At 46.0% G+C, this 26,458-nt stretch overlaps 1 protein-coding gene across 1 annotated transcript; it reads right to left on the bottom strand.

Moving 5' to 3' along the window:
* Nucleotides 1–26,458, bottom strand: LOC140122754 (killer cell lectin-like receptor subfamily G member 1). The gene is made up of 8 exons (XM_072143946.1): nt 26,168–26,458; nt 17,723–17,785; nt 11,009–11,086; nt 9,098–9,167; nt 2,815–2,996; nt 2,406–2,509; nt 2,200–2,320; nt 1–1,466 (listed from the first exon to the last, which is right to left on the bottom strand). The coding sequence occupies exons 1-7, from the start codon at nt 26,297–26,299 to the stop codon at nt 2,209–2,211; spliced, it is 741 nt and encodes a 246-aa protein (XP_072000047.1). The 5' UTR covers nt 26,300–26,458; the 3' UTR covers nt 1–1,466; nt 2,200–2,208.

The following is a 26,458-nucleotide window of genomic DNA, read 5'->3' as shown; positions in this document are numbered from 1 at the left end:
ACGAAAAGTCTAAAACCCCTTCCCCTCTACCATTTCCCAAGAGCAAAAAATAAAACGGACCAGGGTGAGGCCTGAGGACCTTGGATTGGTAGTGGATTTGCAAACGCAGACAAAACGCCACATACGCCACCCCCCAAACACAGCTTATCTGTGTATTAGGATATTCTGCAGCAGCTGAGGTGTGTATTATGAGGTTTTGCTGGAGCTGAGAGGCTTAGAATGAGGTTCTGCAGCAGCTAAGCTGATTATAATGAGGTACTACACAGTGGCTGAGGTAGGTATTATGTGGTTCTGTGGCAGCGCAGGCGCACAGTCCAGCACACGGTCCAGCGCGCACAGCTGACGGCACGGTCCGGCGCGCACAGCTGACGGCACGGTCCGGCGCGCACAGCTGACGGCACGGTCCGGCGCGCACAGCTGACGGCACGGTCCGGCGCGCACAGCTCACGGCCCGGTCCGGCGCGCACAGCTGACGGCACGGTCCGGCGCGCACAGCTGACGGCACGGTCCGGCGCGCACAGCTCACGGCATGGTCCGGCGCGCACAGCTCACGGCACGGTCCGGCGCGCACAGCTCATGGCTCAGTTCAGTTATACAGGGAACGCACAGTCCACTTGTCGGAAGACTCTCAGGACCCGCAGCACCTTAGAGCTTATAATCTCTGCACCAGGGTGGGGGAGCCCTTCAGTGGCGTAACTAGAAGCTGATGGGCCCCGACTATAATGTATTGTTTATAGTAATAGTCTTCTCATATGGGAAAATGACACCATAAGGGCCCCCTAAAACTCTTGGGCCCGGGTGCGACCGCAACCTCTGCACCCCCTATAGTTACGCCCCTGGAGCCCTTATATAATAAATAAAACCTCTCCGCTCCCTGTATCTTTCCCTACCAGTTACTCCCCAGTTACCAGCACTGGGTAAATTACACATACACTGGCCAGACAGTATAAAGCTGATAGGAAATGATATAACACATTACATATTACCTTAAAATTTAGAGGAGGGCTTCCTTATACCAAATGGCTCCGTCCGAAGAACTGGCTCCACCCCCTTGTCAGTTCCATCTACATGAATAGTTTTGTCTTTACCTACTCTGCAGGATCCACCTCCACTGCTAGCTCCACCTCCAATGCTGGCACCTCCCTATTGCTAGCTCCACCTCTCCTGGAGGCTCCACCCTGGGGGAGGACTGAATGGAGCGGTCTGTAGTTCCCTGGTCAGGGGGAGATGTTGTAGTGCAGGTAAATATTATACAGAGGATCAGGATCCCAGAAGATCCCCGAATAATAAATGGATCCTAGTGGTATCATATCCCCTGGTGGTGACGTCTATCGTGTAACAAAATGTTTTTGCAACAGCAGAAAAGAAAGTATCAGAGTATAAGCGAAGCAGGAAAGAGGCAGCAAGAGGAGAAGCTGTGGCCCCTCGGAGGTCACCGGCCCCCCAAGTATAATCCTGGATCCAACCTGTAAGAGAAAGAAATGGCCGATTATGGGGATGATACAAAAGATACATACATGGAGGGGTCAGTATCGGGGTCTATAGATGATGTGACCTCTGACACTGAGCCCCAGATACATACATGGAGGGGTCAGTATCGGGGTCTACAGATGATGTGACCTCTGACACTGAGCCCCAGATACATACATGGAGGGGTCAGTACTGGGAGGTATCGGGGGGTCTATAGATGAGACCCCTGACACTGAGCACCAGATACATACATGGAGGGGGGTCTGTACTGGGGGGTATTGGGGTATATAGATGAGACCCCTTACACTGAGCCCCAGATACATACATGGAGGGGTAAGTACTGGGGGGTATCGGGGGGGCTATAGATGAGACCCCTGACACTGAGCCCCAGATACATACATGGAGGGGGGTCTGTACTGGGGGGTATTGGGGGCTGAGTATCACACCACTGAGCACCAGACATGGGTCCTCATTACATATAATAAGAGGCACATTACACAAATGTGGGGGTCACGCTCAAACCCCTCCTCTATCCCTGTTTAGATAGGGGCAGGGGGCATAGATGACGACATAGTGTGTGTTTCTTCTAAAGATTAGTGAAAACTATGGTCTAATGTATGTGCCTCCTCGAATTAGTGAGAGAAGCTGTTACAGCAGGGGGTGCAGGTCCTTACTACTAGGGGTTCACATACTTTTGTAGTGTAGTGAATAGACCCTACAGGATCCTACCTGGTGATACTATGAGGAGTCCTTCACGCAGATCCACTGCCGTCCTGTAGAGCAGTCCAGCGCCCCCAGGTGGGAGTTCAGGAAGGCGCAGCTGAGTTGGGGGATGTCCCCGTTCTCCACACTATGAGATACAATGGTGTCAGTGTATATATATATATATATATCACTCAGGACATGGCGGGGGAGGGGTGGGATAGGGGGCGCACCTTCCATCATACAGGGAGCCATCATCCCACATCCAGCGCCCGTCCCGGTTCCTGCGGAGTCCGATCCAGTAGTTGACGTTCTCCCGGTATCGCTCAATGGTTTTCTGGGAGAGGAAACAGATTGTTATAAATGACTCCCGAAGACCAATGACCTCTCTAAGAGTCGCCCTTTAATAGCCGCCTTCATGGGACCTTATTATTCATGCGCCTCCTTTAAGAAGGGCTCTTCATTTATGTGAGAAGTATGAAGACCTAGAGGAGTGCTCAGTATAGAGACCCCAGAGAATCGTGGGTTTCTCAGTATGGAGACCCCAGAGAAATGTAGGTTCACAGTATGGAGACCCCAGAGGAGTAACCTGATGTGTCTATGAAGATAGGAGCAGGAGGAGGGAGATGAAGATGAAGTCACCTTTATCGCGGGGTCATTGAGCACTGCCAGTGTGGATCCGTGTCTTCTGCAGAACTCCTGGCTATTGTTCCAGGTGTCACTACCTTCAGAGAAATAGTAACAGTGATCCCCAAACCACATCCAGGACTCCTCACATGGGGGTTCACGGGGGTTCTTCCCCACAAAACAGTATATCAAGACACCTGCAATCACAAAAATAGAAAAAGCTTGTCAAGATAGAGAAGAACTACAGGCCTACTTGCCAGCTTTGCACTAAACAACAGGTGACAACTGGGTTACGGTCCTTAATCTGGGTTAGAACAGTAAGATAAAGAAAGAAAACAGATAAATAGCGAGGTACAGAGAAAAGTCAGAATCACAGCAGCAGAGAATGTGAATCACCAAAAGTCAGGAGACTGGAGGCACTGAATGAAGTCAGAAATGAGTTCAAAGGGAGTGCTGGACACCGCCCAAGCAGCTGATTGGTTCAGCCATCCATCACTTCAACTGTCACCTGTAACACGCCCACAACAGACACCTTCTGTTTCCCAGTAGCCACCACTAGCAGCTGACTGCAGATTATACTAATATAGAATAGAATGTATGGTCAGTCTGCAGCCAGCTCCTGAGCGCCTCCTAGTGGTCACTGTGTTATTATGGAGTATAATGTATAATCAGTCTGCAGTCACCACTAGGAGGCGCTCAGGAGCTGGCTGCAGACTGATCATACATTATACTACATAATTACACAGTCTGCAGTCACCACTAGGAGGCGTTTAGGAGCTGGCTGCAGACTGATCATACATTATACTACATAATTACACAGTCTGCAGTCACCACTAGGAGGCACTCAGGAGCTGGCTGCAGACTGATCATACATTATACTACATAATTACACAGTCTGCAGTCACCACTAGGAGGCGCTCAGGAGCTGGCTGCAGACTGATCATACATTATACTACATAATTACACAGTCTGCAGTCACCACTAGGAGGCGTTTAGGAGCTGGCTGCAGACTGATCATACATTATACTACATAATTACACAGTCTGCAGTCACCGCTAGGAGGCGCTCAGGAGCTGGCTGCAGACTGATCATACATTATACTACATAATTACACAGTCTGCAGTCACCACTAGGAGGCGCTCAGGAGCTGTCTGCAGACTGATCATACATTATACTACATAATTACACAGTCTGCAGTCACCACTAGGAGGCGCTCAGGAGCTGGCTGCAGACCGATCATACATTATACTACATAATTACACAGTCTGCAGTCACCACTAGGAGGCGTTTAGGAGCTGGCTGCAGACTGATCATACATTATACTACATAATTACACAGTCTGCAGTCACCACTAGAAGGCGCTCAGGAGCTGGCTGCAGACTGATCATACATTATACTACATAATTACACAGTCTGCAGTCACCACTAGGAGGCGCTCAGGAGCTGGCTGCAGACCGATCATACATTATACTACATAATTACACAGTCTGCAGTCACCACTAGGAGGCGCTCAGGAGCTGGCTGCAGACTGATCATACATTATACTACATAATTACACAGTCTGCAGTCACCACTAGGAGGCGCTCAGGAGCTGGCTGCAGACTGATCATACATTATACTACATAATTACACAGTCTGCAGTCACCACTAGGAGGCCCTCAGGAGCTGGCTGCAGACTGATCATACATTATACTCCATAATAACACAGTCTGCAGCCAGCTCCTGAGCGCCTCCTAGTGGTGACTGCAGATTATACTCATATAGAATATAATGTATGATGAGTCATAAATAAATGAAAAACGTAATTTTTATATAATAAAAGGTCACATGTGGCAGACGCCATCCCTCCCCCACTGGTATTTAGCAGCTCACAGCTGGAGGAGTTGTATTACTATAGCGCCCCCAATAGCTCCATAGTTATTTACAAAAAAGGTCCCTGGGGACCTCACTGAAACCCATTGGTCTAAAACTTAACTTTTAATATGTTCAAACAATAAAAAGTCTTATTTGGATTGTTTAAACCTATTCGAAAACACACAATTAAAATGTCTACAAATCCATGGTGTAGGATCTATTGTTATTTGTAAATGAGTCCAGTTAGAGCGGAATTAACTCTCATTTCAATTCAATATAGGGAGAAACCACTAGGCCAGTAGATTAGTTCTGGTTTGTCTATGGATTGAAACAATAATATTTTTATTAGTTCTGCAACTTAGTTGCTATAACTGTATTCACTGATGTAGCAATGTGCTACTGTTGACTGACTTCCAAGTCACTATTCACTGGTATGTAGATCCACTAGAGCTCCCCCTATCTGTAAATATTTTTTCTCACTATCTAACAATTACTGGACATATAGGGGCACACTTACTTACCCGGCCCATTCGCGATCCAGCGGCGCGTTCTCTGCACAGGATTTGGGTCCGGCCGGGATTTATGAAGGTAGTTCCTCCGCCGTCCACCAGGTGGCGCTGCTGCACTGAAAATCATCTCAACGCGCCGGAATGCACCACCTCGGACCAGGTGAAGGTAAGCGCTTCCCGAGCGCCACTTTTTCGGTTTTTAAATGCGGCGGTTTTTCCGAATCCGTCGGGTTTTCGTTCGGCCACGCCCCCGATTTCCGTCACGCGCATGCCGGCGCCGATGCGCCACAATCCGATCACGTGCGCCACAATCCTGGGGCAATTCAGGTACAATCGGCGCAAATTGGAAATATTCGGGTAACACGTCGGGAAAACGCGAATCGGGCCCTTAGTAAATGACCCCCATAAGCTGATCCCTACACACCATGTCATTGCTATCTAAAAAGAGGATAATAGGGGGGCTATTATCCTCTTTTTAGATAGCAATGACATGGTGTGTAGGGATCAGCTTATATGTCCAGTAATTGTTAGATAGTGAGAAAAAATATTTACAGATAGGGGGAGCTCTAGTGGATCTACATACCAGTGAATAGTGACTTGGAAGTCAGCCAGCAGTAGCACATTGCTACATCAGTGAATACAGTTATAGCAACTAAGTTGCAGAACTAATAAAAATATTATTGTTTCAATCCATAGACAAACCAGAACTAATCTACTGGCCTAGTGGTTTCTCCCTATATTGAATTGAAATGAGAGTTAATTCGGCTCTAACTGGACTCATTTACAAATAACAATAGATCCTACACCATGGATTTGTAGAAATTTTAATTGTGTGTTTTCGAATAGGTTTAAACAATCCAAATAAGACTTTTTATTGTTTGAACATATTAAAAGTTAAGTTTTAGACCAATGGGTTTCAGTGAGGTCCCCAGGGACCTTTTTTGTAAATAACTAAGGTTTGTGTATGGACCCAGTCACATAACACATCCACGCAGTGGCGTAACTAGAAGAGCTTGGGCCCCATAGCAGATTTCTGCATGGGGCCCCCTTCCCATTAAAAAAATATATATATATATATACATATTGGTACAGACATGTTTATACAATCGCACACATTTACGCACTCATGTACACACATTTATATTATATACACACAGGTAAACTTCTAAAATCATTCACTCACTTTTATATACTTATATACACTTATACGCACACATTTCTGCACTTAGATATACATTTATACATACAGAATACACAAACTCATACAGTATATACACACATACCATGCATACACATGCAATTTGCACACATACTGTATAGTGCATACACGTTATATACATACATATATTATATATACATCATATACATACAGTATACACTCAGTGATTTATCATACGGCGGCCGCTGCTCCAGCGCAGCAGGCATGCATCAAGAGCCTTCGGCCTCTTGATGTATCCGGCGGGATGCTGGGCAGTGTCTATCTGTATGCCATATTATGGCATACAAATAAACGCAGCCAGCAAAGTTTCACATATAAAAGTTCACCAGTAGCGGTAAGTGCACAGGCGCGGGGACAGGAACGCCCCCCGCTGCCCCACTTGCATGAAGGTGGCAAATTGGCGCATTAGGGTGCAAAGGTCCTGATAAATACCCCCCATACTGTGTATACATACAGCATATATACACACATACAGTATATACAGCATCTACGGATATACATACAGCATATATACACATACAGCATATATACACATACAGTATATACAGCATCTACGCATATACATACAGCATATATATTCACATACAGCATCTACGCATACACATACAGCATCTACGCATATACATACAGCATATATACACATACAGCATATATACACATACAGCATCTACGCATATACATAGCATATATACACATACAGCATATATACACATACAGCATCTACGCATATACATAGCATATATACACATACAGCATATATACACATACAGCATCTACGCATATACATAGCATATATACACATACAGCATATATACACATACAGCATCTACGCATATACATACAGCATATATACACATACAGCATCTACGCATATTCATACAGCATATATATACACATACAGCATCTACGCATATTCATACAGCATATATATACACATACAGCATCTACGCATATTCATACAGCATATATACACATACAGCATCTACGCATATTCATACAGCATATATATACACATACAGCATATATACACATACAGCATCTACGCATACACATACAGCATATATATTCACATACAGCATCTACGCATATTCATACAGCATATATATACACATACAGCATATATACACATACAGCATCTACGCATATACATACAGCATATATACACATACAGCATATATATTCACATACAGCATCTACGCATATTCATACAGCATATATACACATACAGCATCTACGCATACACATACAGCATATATATTCACATACAGCATCTACGCATACACATACAGCATCTACGCATATACATAGCATATATACACATACAGCATATATACACATACAGCATCTACGCATATACATACAGCATATATACACATACAGCATATATACACATACAGCATCTACGCATACACATACAGCATATATACACATACAGCATCTACGCATATACATACAGCATATATACACATACAGCATATATACACATACAGCATCTACGCATATACATACAGCATATATACACATACAGCATCTACGCATATACATACAGCATATATACACATACAGCATCTACGCATATACATACAGCATATATACACATACAGCATCTACGCATATACATAGCATATATACACATACAGCATATATACACATACAGCATCTACGCATATACATACAGCATATATACACATACAGCATCTACGCATACACATACAGCATCTACGCATACACATACAGCATATATACACATACAGCATCTACGCATATACATACAGCATATATACACATACAGCATATATACACATACAGCATCTACGCATATACATACAGCATATATACACATACAGCATCTACGCATATACATACAGCATATATATACACATACAGTATATACAGCATCCACGCATACACATACAGCATATATACACATATATACATACACACCATATACACTCATACAGAATATACATAAATACTCATGCAGCAGACACACATACAGCATATGCATACATATATACACACACATATACATACACACATATATACATGCACAGATCAAATTTCTAACTTACCTTATGGTCCTGGTGGGCGGTGGTTTCGGGAGGGGAGGGGAGGGCTCCCCTCCTGTTCGGGCAGTAGTGATGTCCTGCCCTGGGGGTGAGGGGGGGCTGTAAATTGGGCAGCGGGTGGCTGATGGAGGCAGGCACGTGGGCGGAAGTGCTGGCGCGCGGTGGGCAAGTGGAGGGGGCGGGGGGGCGGGGGGGCGGGGTAGAGATGCCGGTGGGCGGGCAGGGGATCGTGGAGGCTTGCGCGCGATTGGGTAGGATGACATGGAGGTGGGCAGGGGATTGTGGAGGCGGCCGGGTGGTTGGGTAGGAGGACGTGGAGGCGGGCAGACGGGAGGGGGAATATTCCGGCAGGGGTACATTATGTTGCCGACTGTCAGGGGGTGCGGGAGAGTGGGCGGCTCTATGTTTGGCACAGCAGGCATTACTGCTGTGCTGTACAGAGGCGGGGGAGGGGCCCGGAAGAACAGCACTAGTAAATTTTTGTTTCACATCCATCCCGGGCCCCCTAGCAGCACGGGCCCCGTAGCAACCGCTACGGCTGCTACGGCTATTGTTACGCCACTGCATCCACGTTCAATACCCAATAGCTCCAGGCACCACAGATCCACCAGGATACATTGGAATAACCAAATAACTGTACGACTTACCCAACAATCCGAGGACAACGACTGACAGGCAGAAATAAAGCAGCGGGATCTGCAACGATCTGCGGCACAACTGAAAGAGAAAGAAGGGACTTTATTAACCCTGGGTCCCTATGCCAACACTCGCTGCTGTGCAGTACCATCACTGACCACCAGGGCAGAACATGAGAATACAGCGATCTCATGAGGGCAGTATATCACATTATTGTTAGTGGTGGTAAGACTGTCCACAGACCACACATTATGGCTATACAATAAGAAAACAGATCCTTCTAAATAATGTCATGTCGGGGAGCGGCAGGGGCTTTGTAGGACCCCAAAAGCTCTGTGGCTTCTGCCATCTCTACTGCTTACTAATCTCCCATCGAGAAGTGGAAGCCAGGTCAGATCAGACATCTGTTGGATTGATTGTAGTCTGTTACCATGGAGACACATAGATGGACTGACAAGGATGCTCAGCTGCAGCGGCTCACCACCCCTGCACTCAAAGACCCCTACAAATGTCATTTATGGAGGAAGTGAGGACCCCACAGCTCATGATAGGGTCCCAGTGGTCAATATATATATATATATATATATATATATACATATAATATACTGCCTGAAATAGAATACTTAAAATATAGGGGCTCATTTACTAAGGGTCGTGCGCTGCACTTTTGTCGAACTTTGATCCCTTTCTGGGGATTACATAACTTGCACTGGTATATAAGTAGCAGGTGCGTTGTGATGCACGCAACACTTTTTTTGGCACAGGTGCGGCCATCAGACGATATAAGTGATTTGGACTGAGCGCAGGATTTAACTTCCAAATGTGTCGCATCCAATGCACTTACATGCACCAGGAAGAAGAAGGTGAACTCCTGGGACCTGAGCGGGGAAGTGACACATGCGGGATATCTGGCACGGGATCTTAGTGACTCCCCGCACAGCGCATTCTACACGGACAATGCACTTACATGCACCAGGAAGAAGAAGGTGAACTCCTGGGACCTGAGCGGGGAAGTCACACATGCAGGATATCGGGCGCACGATCTTAGTGACTCCCCGCAAAGCGCATTATACACGGACAATGCACTTACATGCACCAGGAAGAAGAAGGTGAACTCCGGGGACCTGAGCGGGGAAGGGACACATGCAGGATATCGGGCGCACGATCTTAGTGACTCCCCGCACAGCGCATTCTACACGGACAATGCACTTACATGCACCAGGAAGAAGAAGGTGAACTCCTGGGACCTGAGCGGGGAAGCGACACATGCAGGATATCGGGGGCACGATCTTAGTGACTCCCCGCACAGCGCACTATACACGGACAATGCACTTACATGCACCAGGAAGAAAAAGGTGAACTCCAGGGACCTGAGCGGGGAAGCGACACATGCAGGATATCGGGCGCAGGATCTTAGTGACTCCCCGCACAGCGCACTATACACGGACAATGCACTTACATGCACCAGGAAGAAAAAGGTGAACTCCAGGGACCTGAGCGGGGAAGTGACACATGCAGGATATCGGGAGCACGATCTTAGTGACTCCTCGCACAGCGCATTATACACGGACAATGCACTTACATGCACCAGGAAGAAGAAGGTGAACTCCAGGGACCTGAACGGGGAAGCGACACATGCAGGATATCGGGCGCACGATCTTAGTGACTCCCCGCAAAGCGCATTATACACAGACAATGCACTTACATGCACCAGGAAGAAGAAGGTGAACTCCAGGGACCTGAGCGGGGAAGCGACACATTATATATATATATATATATATATATTTATATTTATTGACAGAATAGAAACATATATACCAGAATGATTGTACCATTGTGCCCTCATAGAGTGCGTATATCAAGTCAACCCTAGTTCCAGCTGCTCCAGCACTGGCAGGGTGGATGGACATGGCAGCACTTACTGGTCCCTTCTTCTCTTTACTGTCACTGTCTCCAGATCCACCAAGACATCTATGTACCTCTCGCAAAGCCTCTTCATCCTGTAATAAGAGTAGTAGTGTCATACAGGACAGGTATAGGGCGTGCGGTATATACAGGGCAGGTATAGAATGTGCGGTATATACAGGGCGGGTATAGGGTGTGCGGTATATACAGGGCGGGTATAGGGTGTGCGGTATATACAGGGCGGGTATAGGGTGTGCGGTATATACAGGGCGGGTATAGATTGTGCAGTATATACAGGGCGGGTATAGATTGTGCAGTATATAAAGGGCGGGTATAGGGTGTGCGGTATATACAGGGCGGGTATAGAGGGTGCCGTATATACAGGACAGGTATAGGGCGTGTGGTATATATAGAGGGCTGGTATAGAGCGTGCAGTATATACAGGGCAGGTATAGAATGTGCGGTATATACAGGGCGGGTATAGGGTGTGCGGTATATACAGGGCAGGTATAGAATGTGCAGTATATACAGGGCAGGTATAGAGGGTGCAGTATATACAGGGCAGGTATAGAATGTGCGGTATATACAGGGCGGGTATAGAGGGTGCCGTATATACAGGACAGGTATAGGGCGTGCGGTATATACAGGGCAGGTATAGAGTGTGCAGTATATACAGGGCAGGTATAGAATGTGCGGTATATACAGGGCGGGTATAGAGGGTGCCGTATATACAGGACAGGTATAGGGCGTGCGGTATATATAGAGGGCTGGTATAGAGTGTGCAGTATATACAGGGCAGGTATAGAATGTGCGGTATATACAGGGCGGGTATAGGGTGTGCGGTATATACAGGGCAGGTATAGAATGTGCTGTGTATACAGGGCAGGTATAGAGTGTGTGGTATATACAGGGCAGTTATAGAGGGTGCAGTATATACAGGGCAGGTATAGAATGTGCGGTATATACAGGGCGGGTATAGAGGGTGCCGTATATACAGGACAGGAATAGGGCGTGCGGTATATACAGGGCGGGTATAGAGTGTGTGGTATATACAGGGCAGGTATAGAATGTGCGGTATATACAGGGCGGGTATAGAGTGTGCGGTGTATACAGGGCGGGTATAGAGGGTGCCGTATATACAGGGCAGGTATAGAGGGTGCCGTATATACAGGGCAGGTATAGAATGTGCGGTGTATACAGGGTGGGTATAGAGTGTGCGGTATATACAGGGTGGGTATAGAGTGTGCGGTATATACAGGGCGGGTATAGAGTGTGCCGTATATACAGGGCGGGTATAGAGTGTGCCGTATATACAGGGAAGGTATAGAGTGTGCGGTATATACAGGGCGGGTATAGAGGGTGCCGTATATACAGGGCAGGTATAGAGTGTGCGGTATATACAGGGCGGGTATAGGGTGTGCGGTATATACAGGGCGGGTGTAGAGTGTGCCGTATATACAGGGCAGGTATAGAGTGTGCAGTATATACAGGGCGGGTATAGGGTGTGCGGTATATACAGGGCGGGTATAGGGTGTGCCGTATATACAGGGCAGGTATAGAGTGTGCGGTATATACAGGGCGGGTATAGGGTGTGCGGTATATACAGGGCGGAAATAGAGTGTGCAGTATATACAGGGTGGGCATAGAGTGTGCAGTATATACAGGGTGGTATAGAGGGTGCGGTATATACAGGGCGGGTATAGAGTGTGCGGTATATACAGGGCGGGAATAGAGTGTGCCGTATATACAGGGCAGGTATAGAGTGTGCGGTATATACAGGGCGGGTATAGGGTGTGCGGTATATACAGGGCGGAAATAGAGTGTGCAGTATATACAGGGTGGGCATAGAGTGTGCAGTATATACAGGGTGGTATAGAGGGTGCGGTATATACAGGGCGGGTATAGAGTGTGCGGTATATACAGGGTGGTATAGAGTGTGTGGTATACACAGGGTGGGTATAGAGTGTGCAGTATATACAGGGCGGGTATAGAGTGTGCAGTATATACAGGGCAGGTATAGAGTGTGTGGTATACACAGGGTGGGTATAGAGTGTGTGATATACACAGGGTGGGTATAGAGTGTGCAGTATATACAGGGCGGGTATAGAGTGTGTGGTATACACAGGGCGGGTATAGAGTGTGCCATATATATAGAGCAGGTATAGAGTGTGCAGTATATACAGGGCGGGTATACGGTGTGTGGTATATACAGGACAGGTATAGGGCGTGCGGTATATACAGGGCGGGTATAGAGTGTGCTGTATATACAGGGCAGGTATAGAGGGTGCAGTATATACAGGGCGGGTATAGAGTGTGTGGTATATACAGGGCAGGTATAGAATGTGCGGTATATACAGGGCGGGTATAGAGGGTGCCGTATATACAGGACAGGTATAGGGCGTGCGGTATATACAGGGCGGGTATATGGTGTGCTGTATATACAGGGCAGGTATAGAATGTGCGGTGTATACAGGGCGGGTATAGAGTGTGCGGTGTATACAGGGCGGGTATAGAGGGTGCCGTATATACAGGGCAGGTATAGAGTGTGCGGTATATACAGGGCGGGTATAGGGTGTGCGGTATATACAGGGCGGGTGTAGAGTGTGCCGTATATACAGGGCAGGTATAGAGTGTGCAGTATATACAGGGCGGGTATAGGGTGTGCGGTATATACAGGGCGGGAATAGAGTGTGCCGTATATACAGGGCAGGTATAGAGTGTGCGGTATATACAGGGCGGGTATAGGGTGTGCGGTATATACAGGGTGGTATAGAGGGTGCGGTATATAGAGGGCGGGAATAGAGTGTGGGGTATATACAGGGCGGGTATAGAGGGTGCCGTATATACAGGGCGGGTGTAGAGTGTGCCGTATATACAGGGCAGGTATAGAGTGTGCGGTATATACAGGGCGGGTATAGGGTGTGCGGTATATACAGGGCGGGTATAGGGTGTGCCGTATATACAGGGCAGGTATAGAATGTGCGGTATATACAGGGCAGGAATAGAGTGTGCGGTATATACAGGGCGGGTATAGGGTGTGCGGTATATACAGGGCGGGAATAGAGTGTGCGGTATATACAGGGCGGGAATAGAGTGTGCAGTATATACAGGGCGGGTATAGGGTGTGCAGTATATACAGGGTGGGCATAGAGTGTGCGGTATACACAGGGCGGGTATAGAGTGTGCGGTATATACAGGGTGGTATAGAGTGTGTGGTATACACAGGGTGGGTATAGAGTGTGCAGTATATACAGGGCAGGTATAGAGTGTGCGGTGTATAGAGTGTGTGGTATACACAGGGTGGGTATAGAGTGTGTGGTATACACAGGGTGGGTATAGAGTGTGCAGTATATACAGGGCGGGTATAGAGTGTGCAGTATATACAGGGCAGGTATAGAGTGTGCGGTATATACAGGGCGGGTATAGGGTGTGCGGTATATACAGGGCGGGAATAGAGTGTGCAGTATATACAGGGCGGGTATAGGGTGTGCAGTATATACAGGGTGGGCATAGAGTGTGCGGTATACACAGGGCAGGTATAGAGTGTGTGGTATACACAGGGTGGGTATAGAGTGTGTGGTATACACAGGGTGGGTATAGAGTGTGCAGTATATACAGGGCGGGTATAGAGTGTGCAGTATATACAGGGCAGGTATAGAGTGTGTGGTATACACAGGGCGGGTATAGAATGTGCTGTGTATACAGGGCGGGTATAGAGTGTGCAGTATATACAGGGCAGGTATAGAGTGTGCGGTGTATAGAGGGTGCAGTATATACAGGGCGGGTATACGGTGTGTGGTATATACAGGACAGGTATAGGGCGTGCGGTATATACAGGGCGGGTATGGAGTGTGTGGTATATACAGGGCAGGTATAGAATGTGCGGTATATACAGGGCGGGTATAGAGGGTGCCGTATATACAGGACAGGTATAGGGCGTGCGGTATATACAGGGCGGGTATATGGTGTGCGGTATATACAGGACAGGTATAGGGCGTGCGGTGTATACAGGGCGGGTATAGAGTGTGCGGTATATACAGGGCAGGTATAGAATGTGCTGTATATACAGAGCAGGTATAGAGTGTGCCGTATATACAGGGCGGGTGTAGAGTGTGCCGTATATACAGGGCGGGTATAGAGAGTGCTGTATATACAGAGCAGGTATAGAGTGTGCGGTATATACAGGGCGGGTATAGGGTGTGCAGTATATACAGGGCGGGAATAGAGTGTGCAGTATATACAGGGCAGGTATAGAGTGTGCAGTATATACAGGGCGGGTATAGAGAGTGCTGTATATACAGAGCAGGTATAGAGTGTGCGGTATATACAGGGCGGGTATAGGGTGTGCAGTATATACAGGGCGGGAATAGAGTGTGCAGTATATACAGGGCGGGTATAGAGTGTGCAGTATATACAGGGCAGGTATAGAATGTGCTGTATATACAGAGCAGGTATAGAGTGTGCCGTATATACAGGGCGGGTGTAGAGTGTGCCGTATATACAGGGCGGGTATAGAGAGTGCTGTATATACAGAGCAGGTATAGAGTGTGCGGTATATACAGGGCGGGTATAGGGTGTGCAGTATATACAGGGCGGGAATAGAGTGTGCAGTATATACAGGGCAGGTATAGAGTGTGCAGTATATACAGGGTGGGCATAGAGTGTGCGGTATATACAGGGCGGTATAGAGGGTGCGGTATATACAGGGCGGGTATAGAGTGTGCGGTATATACAGGGTGGTATAGAGTGTGTGGTATACACAGGGTGGGTATAGAGTGTGCAGTATATACAGGGCGGGTAAAGAGTGTGCAGTATATACAGGGCAGGTATAGAGTGTGTGGTATACACAGGGTGGGTATAGAGTGTGCAGTATATACAGGGCGGGTATAAAGTGTGTGGTATATACAGGGCAGGTATAGAGTGTGTGGTATACACAGGGTGGGTATAGAGTGTGCAGTATATACAGGGCGGGTATAGAGTGTGTGGTATACACAGGGTGGGTATAGAGTGTGCAGTATATACAGGGCAGGTATAGAGTGTGCGGTGTATAGAGGGTGCAGTATATACAGGGCGGGTATACGGTGTGTGGTATATACAGGGCGGGTATAGGGTGTGTGGTATATACAGGGCGGGTATAGGGTATGCGGTATATACAGGGCGGGTATAGAGTGTGGGGTATATACAGGGCGGGTATAGAGTGTGCGGTATATACAGGGCGGGTATAGAGTGTGCGGTATATACAGGGCGGGTATAGAGTGTGCGGTATATACAGGGCGGGTATAGAGTGTGTGGTATACACAGGGCGGGTATAGAATGTGCTGTGTATACAGGGCGGGTATAGAGTGTACAGTATATACAGGGCGGGTATACGGTGTGTGGTATATACAGGACAGGTATAGGGCGTGCGGTATATGCAGGGTAGGGTATAGAGTGTGTGGTATATACAGGGCAGGTATAGAATGTGCGGTATATACAGGGCGGGTATAGAGGGTGCCGTATATACAGGACAGGTATAGGGCGTGCGGTATATACAGGGCGGGTATATGGTGTGCGGTATATACAGGACAGGTATAGGGCGTGCGGTGTATACAGGGCGGGTATAGAGTGTGCGGTATATACAGGGCGGGTATAGAGGGTGCTTTATATACAGGGCGGGTGTAGAGTGTGCTGTATATACAGAGCAGGTATAGAGTGTGCGGTATATACAGGGCGGGTATAGGGTGTGCAGTATATACAGGGCGGGAATAGAGTGTGCAGTATATACAGGGTGGGCATAGAGTGAGCGGTATATACAGGGTGGTATAGAGTGTGTGGTATACACAGGGTGGGTATAGAGTGTGCAGTATATACAGGGCAGGTATAGAGTGTGTGGTATACACAGGGTGGGTATAGAGTGTGCAGTATATACAGGGCGGGTATAGAGTGTGTGGTATACACAGGGCGGGTATAGAGTGTGCCATATATACAGAGCAGGTATAGAGTGTGCAGTATATACAGGGCAGGTATAGAGTGTGCGGTGTATAGAGGGTGCAGTATATACAGGGCGGGTATACGGTGTGTGGTATATACAGGGCGGGTTTAGGGTGTGTGGTATATACAGGGCGGGTATAGGGTATGCAGTATATACAGGGCGGGTATAGAGTGTGGGGTATATACAGGGCAGGTATAGAGTGTGGGGTATATACAGGGCGGGTATAGAATGTGCGGTATATACAGGACGTGTATAGAGTGTGGTATATACAGGGCGGGTCTAGGGTGTGCTGTATAAACAGGGTAGGTATAGAGGGAGCAGTATATACAGGGCGGTTATAGGGTGTGTGGTATATACAGGGCGAGTATAGAGGGTGCAGTATAAACAGGGCAGGTATAAAGGGTGCAGTATATACAGGGCAGGTATAGAGGGTGCCGTATATACAGGGCAGGTATAGAGGGTGCAGTATATACAGGGCATGTATAGAGGGTGCAGCATATACAGGGCAGGTAGAGAGTGTGCGGTGTATAGAGGGTGCAGTATATACAGGGCAGGTATAGAGGGTGCAGCATATACAGGGCAGGTATAGAGGGTGCAGTATATACAGGGCAGGTATAAAGGGTGCAGTATATACAGGGCAGGTATAGAGGGTGCAGTATATACAGGGCAGGTATAGAGGGTGCAGTATATACAGGGCAGGTATAGAGTGTGCGGTGTATAGAGGGTGCAGTATATATTAAGGGTAAACGCCATCACTTACCAATCGGTTCTCACTCCTATCATGTTTGTTTGGATTATTCTTCTTGGTAAAATCCTTGAAATACTGGGAAAAGGGAAGACAAAAACAGGAGAAGATCAAACTAAACCAATTCTGATACCAGATCTGCCCCACCAGCTCTACAGGCAGTGCCCACACCTCCTATGTGTATATACAGTATACTGTGTGGTATAGGGGACACCTCCTATGTGTATATACAGTATACTGTGTGGTATAGGGGACACCTCCTATGTGTATATACAGTATACTGTGTGGTATAGGGGGACACCTCCTATGTGTATATACAGTATACTGTGTGGTATAGGGGGACACCTCCTATGTGTATATACAGTATACTGTGTGGTATAGGGGGACACCTCCTATGTGTATATACAGTATACTGTGTGGTATAGGGGACACCTCCTATGTGTATATACAGTATACTGTGTGGTATAGGGGACACCTCCTATGTGTATATACAGTATACTGTGTGGTATAGGGGACACCTCCTATGTGTATATACAGTATACTGTGTGGTATAGGGGACACCTCCTATGTGTATATACAGTATACTGTGTGGTATAGGGGGACACCTCCTATGTGTATATACAGTATACTGTGTGGTATAGGGGACACCTCCTATGTGTATATACAGTATACTGTGTGGTATAGGGACACCTCCTATGTGTATATACAGTATACTGTGTGGTATAGGGGACACCTCCAATGTGTATATACAGTATACTGTGTGGTATAGGGGACACCTCCTATGTGTATATACAGTATACTGTGTGGTATAGGGGACACCTCCTATGTGTGTATATACAGTATACTGTGTGGTATAGGGGACACCTCCAATGTGTATATACAGTATACTGTGTGGTATAGGGGACACCTCCTATGTGTATATACAGTATACTGTGTGGTATAGGGGACACCTCCTATGTGTATATACAGTATACTGTGTGGTATAGGGGACACCTCCAATGTGTATATACAGTATACTGTGTGGTATAGGGGGACACCTCCTATGTGTGTATACAGTATACTGTGTGGTATAGGGGACACCTCCTATGTGTGTATACAGTATACTGTGTGGTATAGGGGACACCTCCTATGTGTGTATACAGTATACTGTGTGGTATAGGGGACACCTCCTATGTGTATATACAGTATACTGTGTGGTATAGGGGACACCTCCTATGTGTATATACAGTATACTGTGTGGTATAGGGGGACACCTCCTATGTGTATATACAGTATACTGTGTGGTATAGGGGACACCTCCTATGTGTATATACAGTATACTGTGTGGTATAGGGGGACACCTCCTATGTGTATATACAGTATACTGTGTGGTATAGGGGACACCTCCAATGTGTATATACAGTATACTGTGTGGTATAGGGGACACCTCCTATGTGTATATACAGTATACTGTGTGGTATAGGGGACACCTCCTATGTGTATATACTGTATTCTGTGTGGTATAGGGGACACCTCCTATGTGTATATACAGTATACTGTGTGGTATAGGGGACACCTCCTATGTGTATATACTGTATAGTGTGTGGTATAGGGGACACCTCCTATGTGTATATACAGTATACTGTGTGGTATAGGGGGACACCTCCTATGTGTATATACAGTATACTGTGTGGTATAGGGGGACACCTCCTATGTGTATATACAGTATACTGTGTGGTATAGGGGGACACCTCCTATGTGTATATACAGTATACTGTGTGGTATAGGGGACACCTCCTATGTGTATATACAGTATACTGTGTGGTATAGGGGGACACCTCCTATGTGTATATACAGTATACTGTGTGGTATAGGGGGACACCTCCTATGTGTATATACAGTATACTGTGTGGTATAGGGGGACACCTCCTATGTGTGTATATACAGTATACTGTGTGGTATAGGGGACACCTCCTATGTGTATATACTGTATTCTGTGTGGTATAGGGGACACCTCCTATGTGTATATACAGTATACTGTGTGGTATAGGGGGACACCTCCTATGTGTATATACAGTATACTGTGTGGTATAGGGGACACCTCCTATGTGTATATACAGTATACTGTGTGGTATAGGGGACACCTCCTATGTGTATATACAGTATACTGTGTGGTATAGGGGACACCTCCTATGTGTATATACAGTATACTGTGTGGTATATGGGGACACCTCCTATGTGTATATACAGTATACTGTGTGGTATAGGGGACACCTCCTATGTGTATATACAGTATACTGTGTGGTATAGGGGACACCTCCTATGTGTATATACAGTATACTGTGTGGTATAGGGGACACCTCCTATGTGTATATACAGTATACTGTGTGGTATAGGGGACACCTCCTATGTGTATATACAGTATACTGTGTGGTATAGGGGACACCTCCTATGTGTATATACAGTATACTGTGTGGTATAGGGGACACCTCCTATGTGTATATACAGTATACTGTGTGGTATAGGGGACACCTCCTATGTGTATATACAGTATACTGTGTGGTATAGGGGGACACCTCCTATGTGTATATACAGTATACTGTGTGGTATAGGGGACACCTCCTATGTGTATATACAGTATACTGTGTGGTATAGGGGACACCTCCTATGTGTATATACAGTATACTGTGTGGTATAGGGGGACACCTCCTATGTGTATATACAGTATACTGTGTGGTATAGGGGGACACCTCCTATGTGTATATACAGTATACTGTGTGGTATATGGGGACACCTCCTATGTGTATATACAGTATACTGTGTGGTATAGGGGACACCTCCTATGTGTATATACTGTATACTGTGTGGTATAGGGGGACACCTCCTATGTGTATATATACAGTATACTGTGTGGTATATGGGGACACCTCCTATGTGTATATACTGTATACTGTGTGGTATAGGGGACACCTCCTATGTGTGTATACAGTATACTGTGTGGTATAGGGGACACCTCCTATGTGTGTATACAGTATACTGTGTGGTATAGGGGACACCTCCTATGTGTGTATACAGTATACTGTGTGGTATAGGGGACACCTCCTATGTGTGTATACAGTATACTGTGTGGTATAGGGGACACCTCCTATGTGTATATACAGTATACTGTGTGGTATAGGGGACACCTCCTATGTGTGTATACAGTATACTGTGTGGTATAGGGGACACCTCCTATGTGTGTATACAGTATACTGTGTGGTATAGGGGACACCTCCTATGTGTATATACAGTATACTGTGTGGTATAGGGGGACACCTCCTATGTGTATATACAGTATACTGTGTGGTATATGGGGACACCTCCTATGTGTATATACAGTATACTGTGTGGTATAGGGGGACACCTCCTATGTGTATATACAGTATACTGTGTGGTATAGGGGACACCTCCTATGTGTATATACAGTATACTGTGTGGTATAGGGGACACCTCCTATGTGTATATACAGTATACTGTGTGGTATAGGGGGACACCTCCTATGTGTATATACAGTATACTGTGTGGTATAGGGGACACCTCCTATGTGTGTATATACAGTATACTGTGTGGTATAGGGGGACACCTCCTATGTGTATATACTGTATACTGTGTGGTATAGGGGACACCTCCTATGTGTGTATATACAGTATACTGTGTGGTATAGGGGACACCTCCTATGTGTGTATATACAGTATACTGTGTGGTATAGGGGGACACCTCCTATGTGTATATACTGTATACTGTGTGGTATAGGGGACACCTCCTATGTGTGTATATACAGTATACTGTGTGGTATAGGGGACACCTCCTATGTGTGTATATACAGTATACTGTGTGGTATAGGGGGACACCTCCTATGTGTATATACTGTATACTGTGTGGTATAGGGGACACCTCCTATGTGTGTATATACAGTATACTGTGTGGTATAGGGGGACACCTCCAATGTGTATATACAGTATACTGTGTGGTATAGGGGACACCTCCTATGTGTATATACAGTATACTGTGTGGTATAGGGGACACCTCCTATGTGTATATACAGTATACTGTGTGGTATAGAGGGACACCTCCTATGTGTATATACAGTATACTGTGTGGTATAGGGGGACACCTCCTATGTGTATATACAGTATACTGTGTGGTATAGGGGGACACCTCCTATGTGTATATACAGTATACTGTGTGGTATAGGGGACACCTCCTATGTGTATATACAGTATACTGTGTGGTATAGGGGGACACCTCCTATGTGTATATACAGTATACTGTGTGGTATAGGGGGACACCTCCTATGTGTGTATACAGTATACTGTGTGGTATAGGGGACACCTCCTATGTGTATATACTGTATACTGTGTGGTATAGGGGACACCTCCAATGTGTATATACAGTATACTGTGTGGTATAGGGGACACCTCCTATGTGTATATACAGTATACTGTGTGGTATAGGGGACACCTCCTATGTGTATATACAGTATACTGTGTGGTATAGGGGGACACCTCCTATGTGTATATACAGTATACTGTGTGGTATAGGGGACACCTCCTATGTGTATATACAGTATACTGTGTGGTATAGGGGGACACCTCCTATGTGTATATACTGTATAGTGTGTGGTATAGGGGACACCTCCTATGTGTATATACAGTATACTGTGTGGTATAGGGGGACACCTCCTATGTGTATATACAGTATACTGTGTGGTATAGGGGGACACCTCCTATGTGTATATACAGTATACTGTGTGGTATAGGGGGACACCTCCTATGTGTATATACCGTATACTGTGTGGTATAGGGGGACACCTCCTATGTGTATATACAGTATACTGTGTGGTATAGGGGACACCTCCTATGTGTATATACAGTATACTGTGTGGTATAGGGGGACACCTCCTATGTGTATATACAGTATACTGTGTGGTATAGGGGACACCTCCTATGTGTATATACAGTATACTGTGTGGTATAGGGGGACACCTCCTATGTGTATATACAGTATACTGTGTGGTATAGGGGACACCTCCTATGTGTATATACAGTATACTGTGTGGTATAGGGGGATACCTCCTATGTGTATATACTGTATACTGTGTGGTATAGGGGACACCTCCTATGTGTATATACTGTATACTGTGTGGTATAGGGGGACACCTCCTATGTGTATATACAGTATACTGTGTGGTATAGGGGACACCTCCTATGTGTATATACAGTATACTGTGTGGTATAGGGGACACCTCCTATGTGTATATACAGTATACTGTGTGGTATAGGGGGACACCTCCTATGTGTATATACAGTATACTGTGTGGTATAGGGGGACACCTCCTATGTGTATATACAGTATACTGTGTGGTATAGGGGGACACCTCCTATGTGTGTATACAGTATACTGTGTGGTATAGGGGACACCTCCTATGTGTGTATATACAGTATACTGTGTGGTATATGGGGACACCTCCTATGTGTATATACAGTATACTGTGTGGTATAGGGGACACCTCCAATGTGTATATACAGTATACTGTGTGGTATATGGGGACACCTCCTATGTGTATATACAGTATACTGTGTGGTATGGGGGACACCTCCTATGTGTATATACAGTATACTGTGTGGTATAGGGGGACACCTCCTATGTGTATATACAGTATACTGTGTGGTATAGGGGGACACCTCCTATGTGTATATACAGTATACTGTGTGGTATAGGGGGACACCTCCTATGTGTATATACAGTATACTGTGTGGTATAGGGGGACACCTCCTATGTGTATATACAGTATACTGTGTGGTATAGGGGGACACCTCCTATGTGTGTATATACAGTATACTGTGTGGTATAGGGGGACACCTCCTATGTGTATATACTGTATACTGTGTGGTATAGGGGGACACCTCCTATGTGTATATACAGTATACTGTGTGGTATAGGGGGACACCTCCTATGTGTATATACAGTATACTGTGTGGTATAGGGGACACCTCCTATGTGTATATACAGTATACTGTGTGGTATAGGGGACACCTCCTATGTGTATATACAGTATACTGTGTGGTATAGGGGGACACCTCCTATGTGTGTATATACAGTATACTGTGTGGTATAGGGGGACACCTCCTATGTGTATATACTTTATACTGTGTGGTATAGGGGGACACCTCCTATGTGTATATACAGTATACTGTGTGGTATAGGGGGACACCTCCTATGTGTATATACAGTATACTGTGTGGTATAGGGGACACCTCCTATGTGTATATACAGTATACTGTGTGGTATAGGGGGACACCTCCTATGTGTATATACAGTATACTGTGTGGTATAGGGGACACCTCCTATGTGTATATACAGTATACTGTGTGGTATAGGGGGACACCTCCTATGTGTATATACAGTATACTGTGTGGTATAGGGGGACACCTCCTATGTGTATATACCGTATACTGTGTGGTATAGGGGGACACCTCCTATGTGTATATACCGTATACTGTGTGGTATAGGGGGACACCTCCTATGTGTATATACTGTATAGTGTGTGGTATAGGGGACACCTCCTATGTGTATATACAGTATACTGTGTGGTATAGGGGACACCTCCTATGTGTATATACAGTATACTGTGTGGTATAGGGGGACACCTCCTATGTGTATATACAGTATACTGTGTGGTATAGGGGACACCTCCTATGTGTATATACAGTATACTGTGTGGTATAGGGGGACACCTCCTATGTGTATATACAGTATACTGTGTGGTATATGGGGACACCTCCTATGTGTATATACAGTATACTGTGTGGTATAGGGGACACCTCCTATGTGTATATACTGTATACTGTGTGGTATAGGGGGACACCTCCTATGTGTATATACTGTATACTGTGTGGTATAGGGGGACACCTCCTATGTGTATATACAGTATACTGTGTGGTATAGAGGGACACCTCCTATGTGTATATACAGTATACTGTGTGGTATAGAGGGACACCTCCTATGTGTATATACAGTATACTGTGTGGTATAGGGGACACCTCCTATGTGTATATACAGTATACTGTGTGGTATAGGGGACACCTCCTATGTGTGTATACAGTATACTGTGTGGTATAGGGGGACACCTCCTATGTGTATATACAGTATACTGTGTGGTATAGGGGGACACCTCCTATGTGTATATACAGTATACTGTGTGGTATAGGGGGACACCTCCTATGTGTATATACAGTATACTGTGTGGTATAGGGGGACACCTCCTATGTGTATATACAGTATACTGTGTGGTATAGGGGGACACCTCCTATGTGTGTATATACAGTATACTGTGTGGTATAGGGGGACACCTCCTATGTGTATATACTGTATACTGTGTGGTATAGGGGGACACCTCCTATGTGTATATACAGTATACTGTGTGGTATAGGGGGACACCTCCTATGTGTATATACAGTATACTGTGTGGTATAGGGGGACACCTCCTATGTGTGTATATACAGTATACTGTGTGGTATAGGGGGACACCTCCTATGTGTATATACTGTATACTGTGTGGTATAGGGGGACACCTCCTATGTGTATATACAGTATACTGTGTGGTATAGGGGGACACCTCCTATGTGTATATATTGTATACTGTGTGGTATAGGGGGACACCTCCTATGTGTGTATATACAGTATACTGTGTGGTATAGGGGACACCTCCTATGTGTATATACAGTATACTGTGTGGTATAGGGGACACCTCCTATGTGTATATACAGTATACTGTGTGGTATAGGGGACACCTCCTATGTGTATATACAGTATACTGTGTGGTATAGGGGACACCTCCTATGTGTGTATACAGTATACTGTGTGGTATAGGGGACACCTCCTATGTGTGTATACAGTATACTGTGTGGTATAGGGGACACCTCCTATGTGTATATACAGTATACTGTGTGGTATAGGGGACACCTCCTATGTGTATATACAGTATACTGTGTGGTATAGGGGGACACCTCCTATGTGTATATACAGTATACTGTGTGGTATAGGGGACACCTCCTATGTGTGTATATACAGTATACTGTGTGGTATAGGGGACACCTCCTATGTGTGTATACAGTATACTGTGTGGTATAGGGGACACCTCCTATGTGTGTATACAGTATACTGTGTGGTATAGGGGACACCTCCTATGTGTATATACAGTATACTGTGTGGTATAGGGGACACCTCCTATGTGTATATACAGTATACTGTGTGGTATAGGGGACACCTCCTATGTGTATATACAGTATACTGTGTGGTATAGGGGACACCTCCTATGTGTATATACTGTATAGTGTGTGGTATAGGGGGACACCTCCTATGTGTGTATATACTGTATAGTGTGTGGTATAGGGGGACACCTCCTATGTGTGTATATACAGTATACCACCACTCGCCTACCTTTTCTCTCTCCAGTTCCTCCTCTTCCTCTTCATCTCTGTTATAGAGACTTCCTCGGGGGGTCGTCCAGCGTGAATTATTGCAGTCGGTGAGGAAGCCGGACTCCGGGGGGCTGGGGTCTATGTTCTCCATGCGGCTGCTTACAGGGAGTATACAAGATAAAGGAGAGCAACAAGTCTGCACCCTGCCGTGTATAGGTGTAGGTGGGATATAGCGGGTGTACAGTTACACACCATGTCATCCCTGCACCCACAGCGCTCAGGTGCCGCACCCACAGGAAGGGGGAAGCAC

Source organism: Engystomops pustulosus, chromosome 3, assembly GCF_040894005.1.
Source record: "Engystomops pustulosus chromosome 3, aEngPut4.maternal, whole genome shotgun sequence".
Classification (NCBI taxonomy): Eukaryota; Metazoa; Chordata; class Amphibia; order Anura; family Leptodactylidae; genus Engystomops; species Engystomops pustulosus.
The sequence above is the reverse complement of the archived record's forward strand: the minus strand, read 5'-3'. Positions and strand labels throughout refer to the sequence as shown.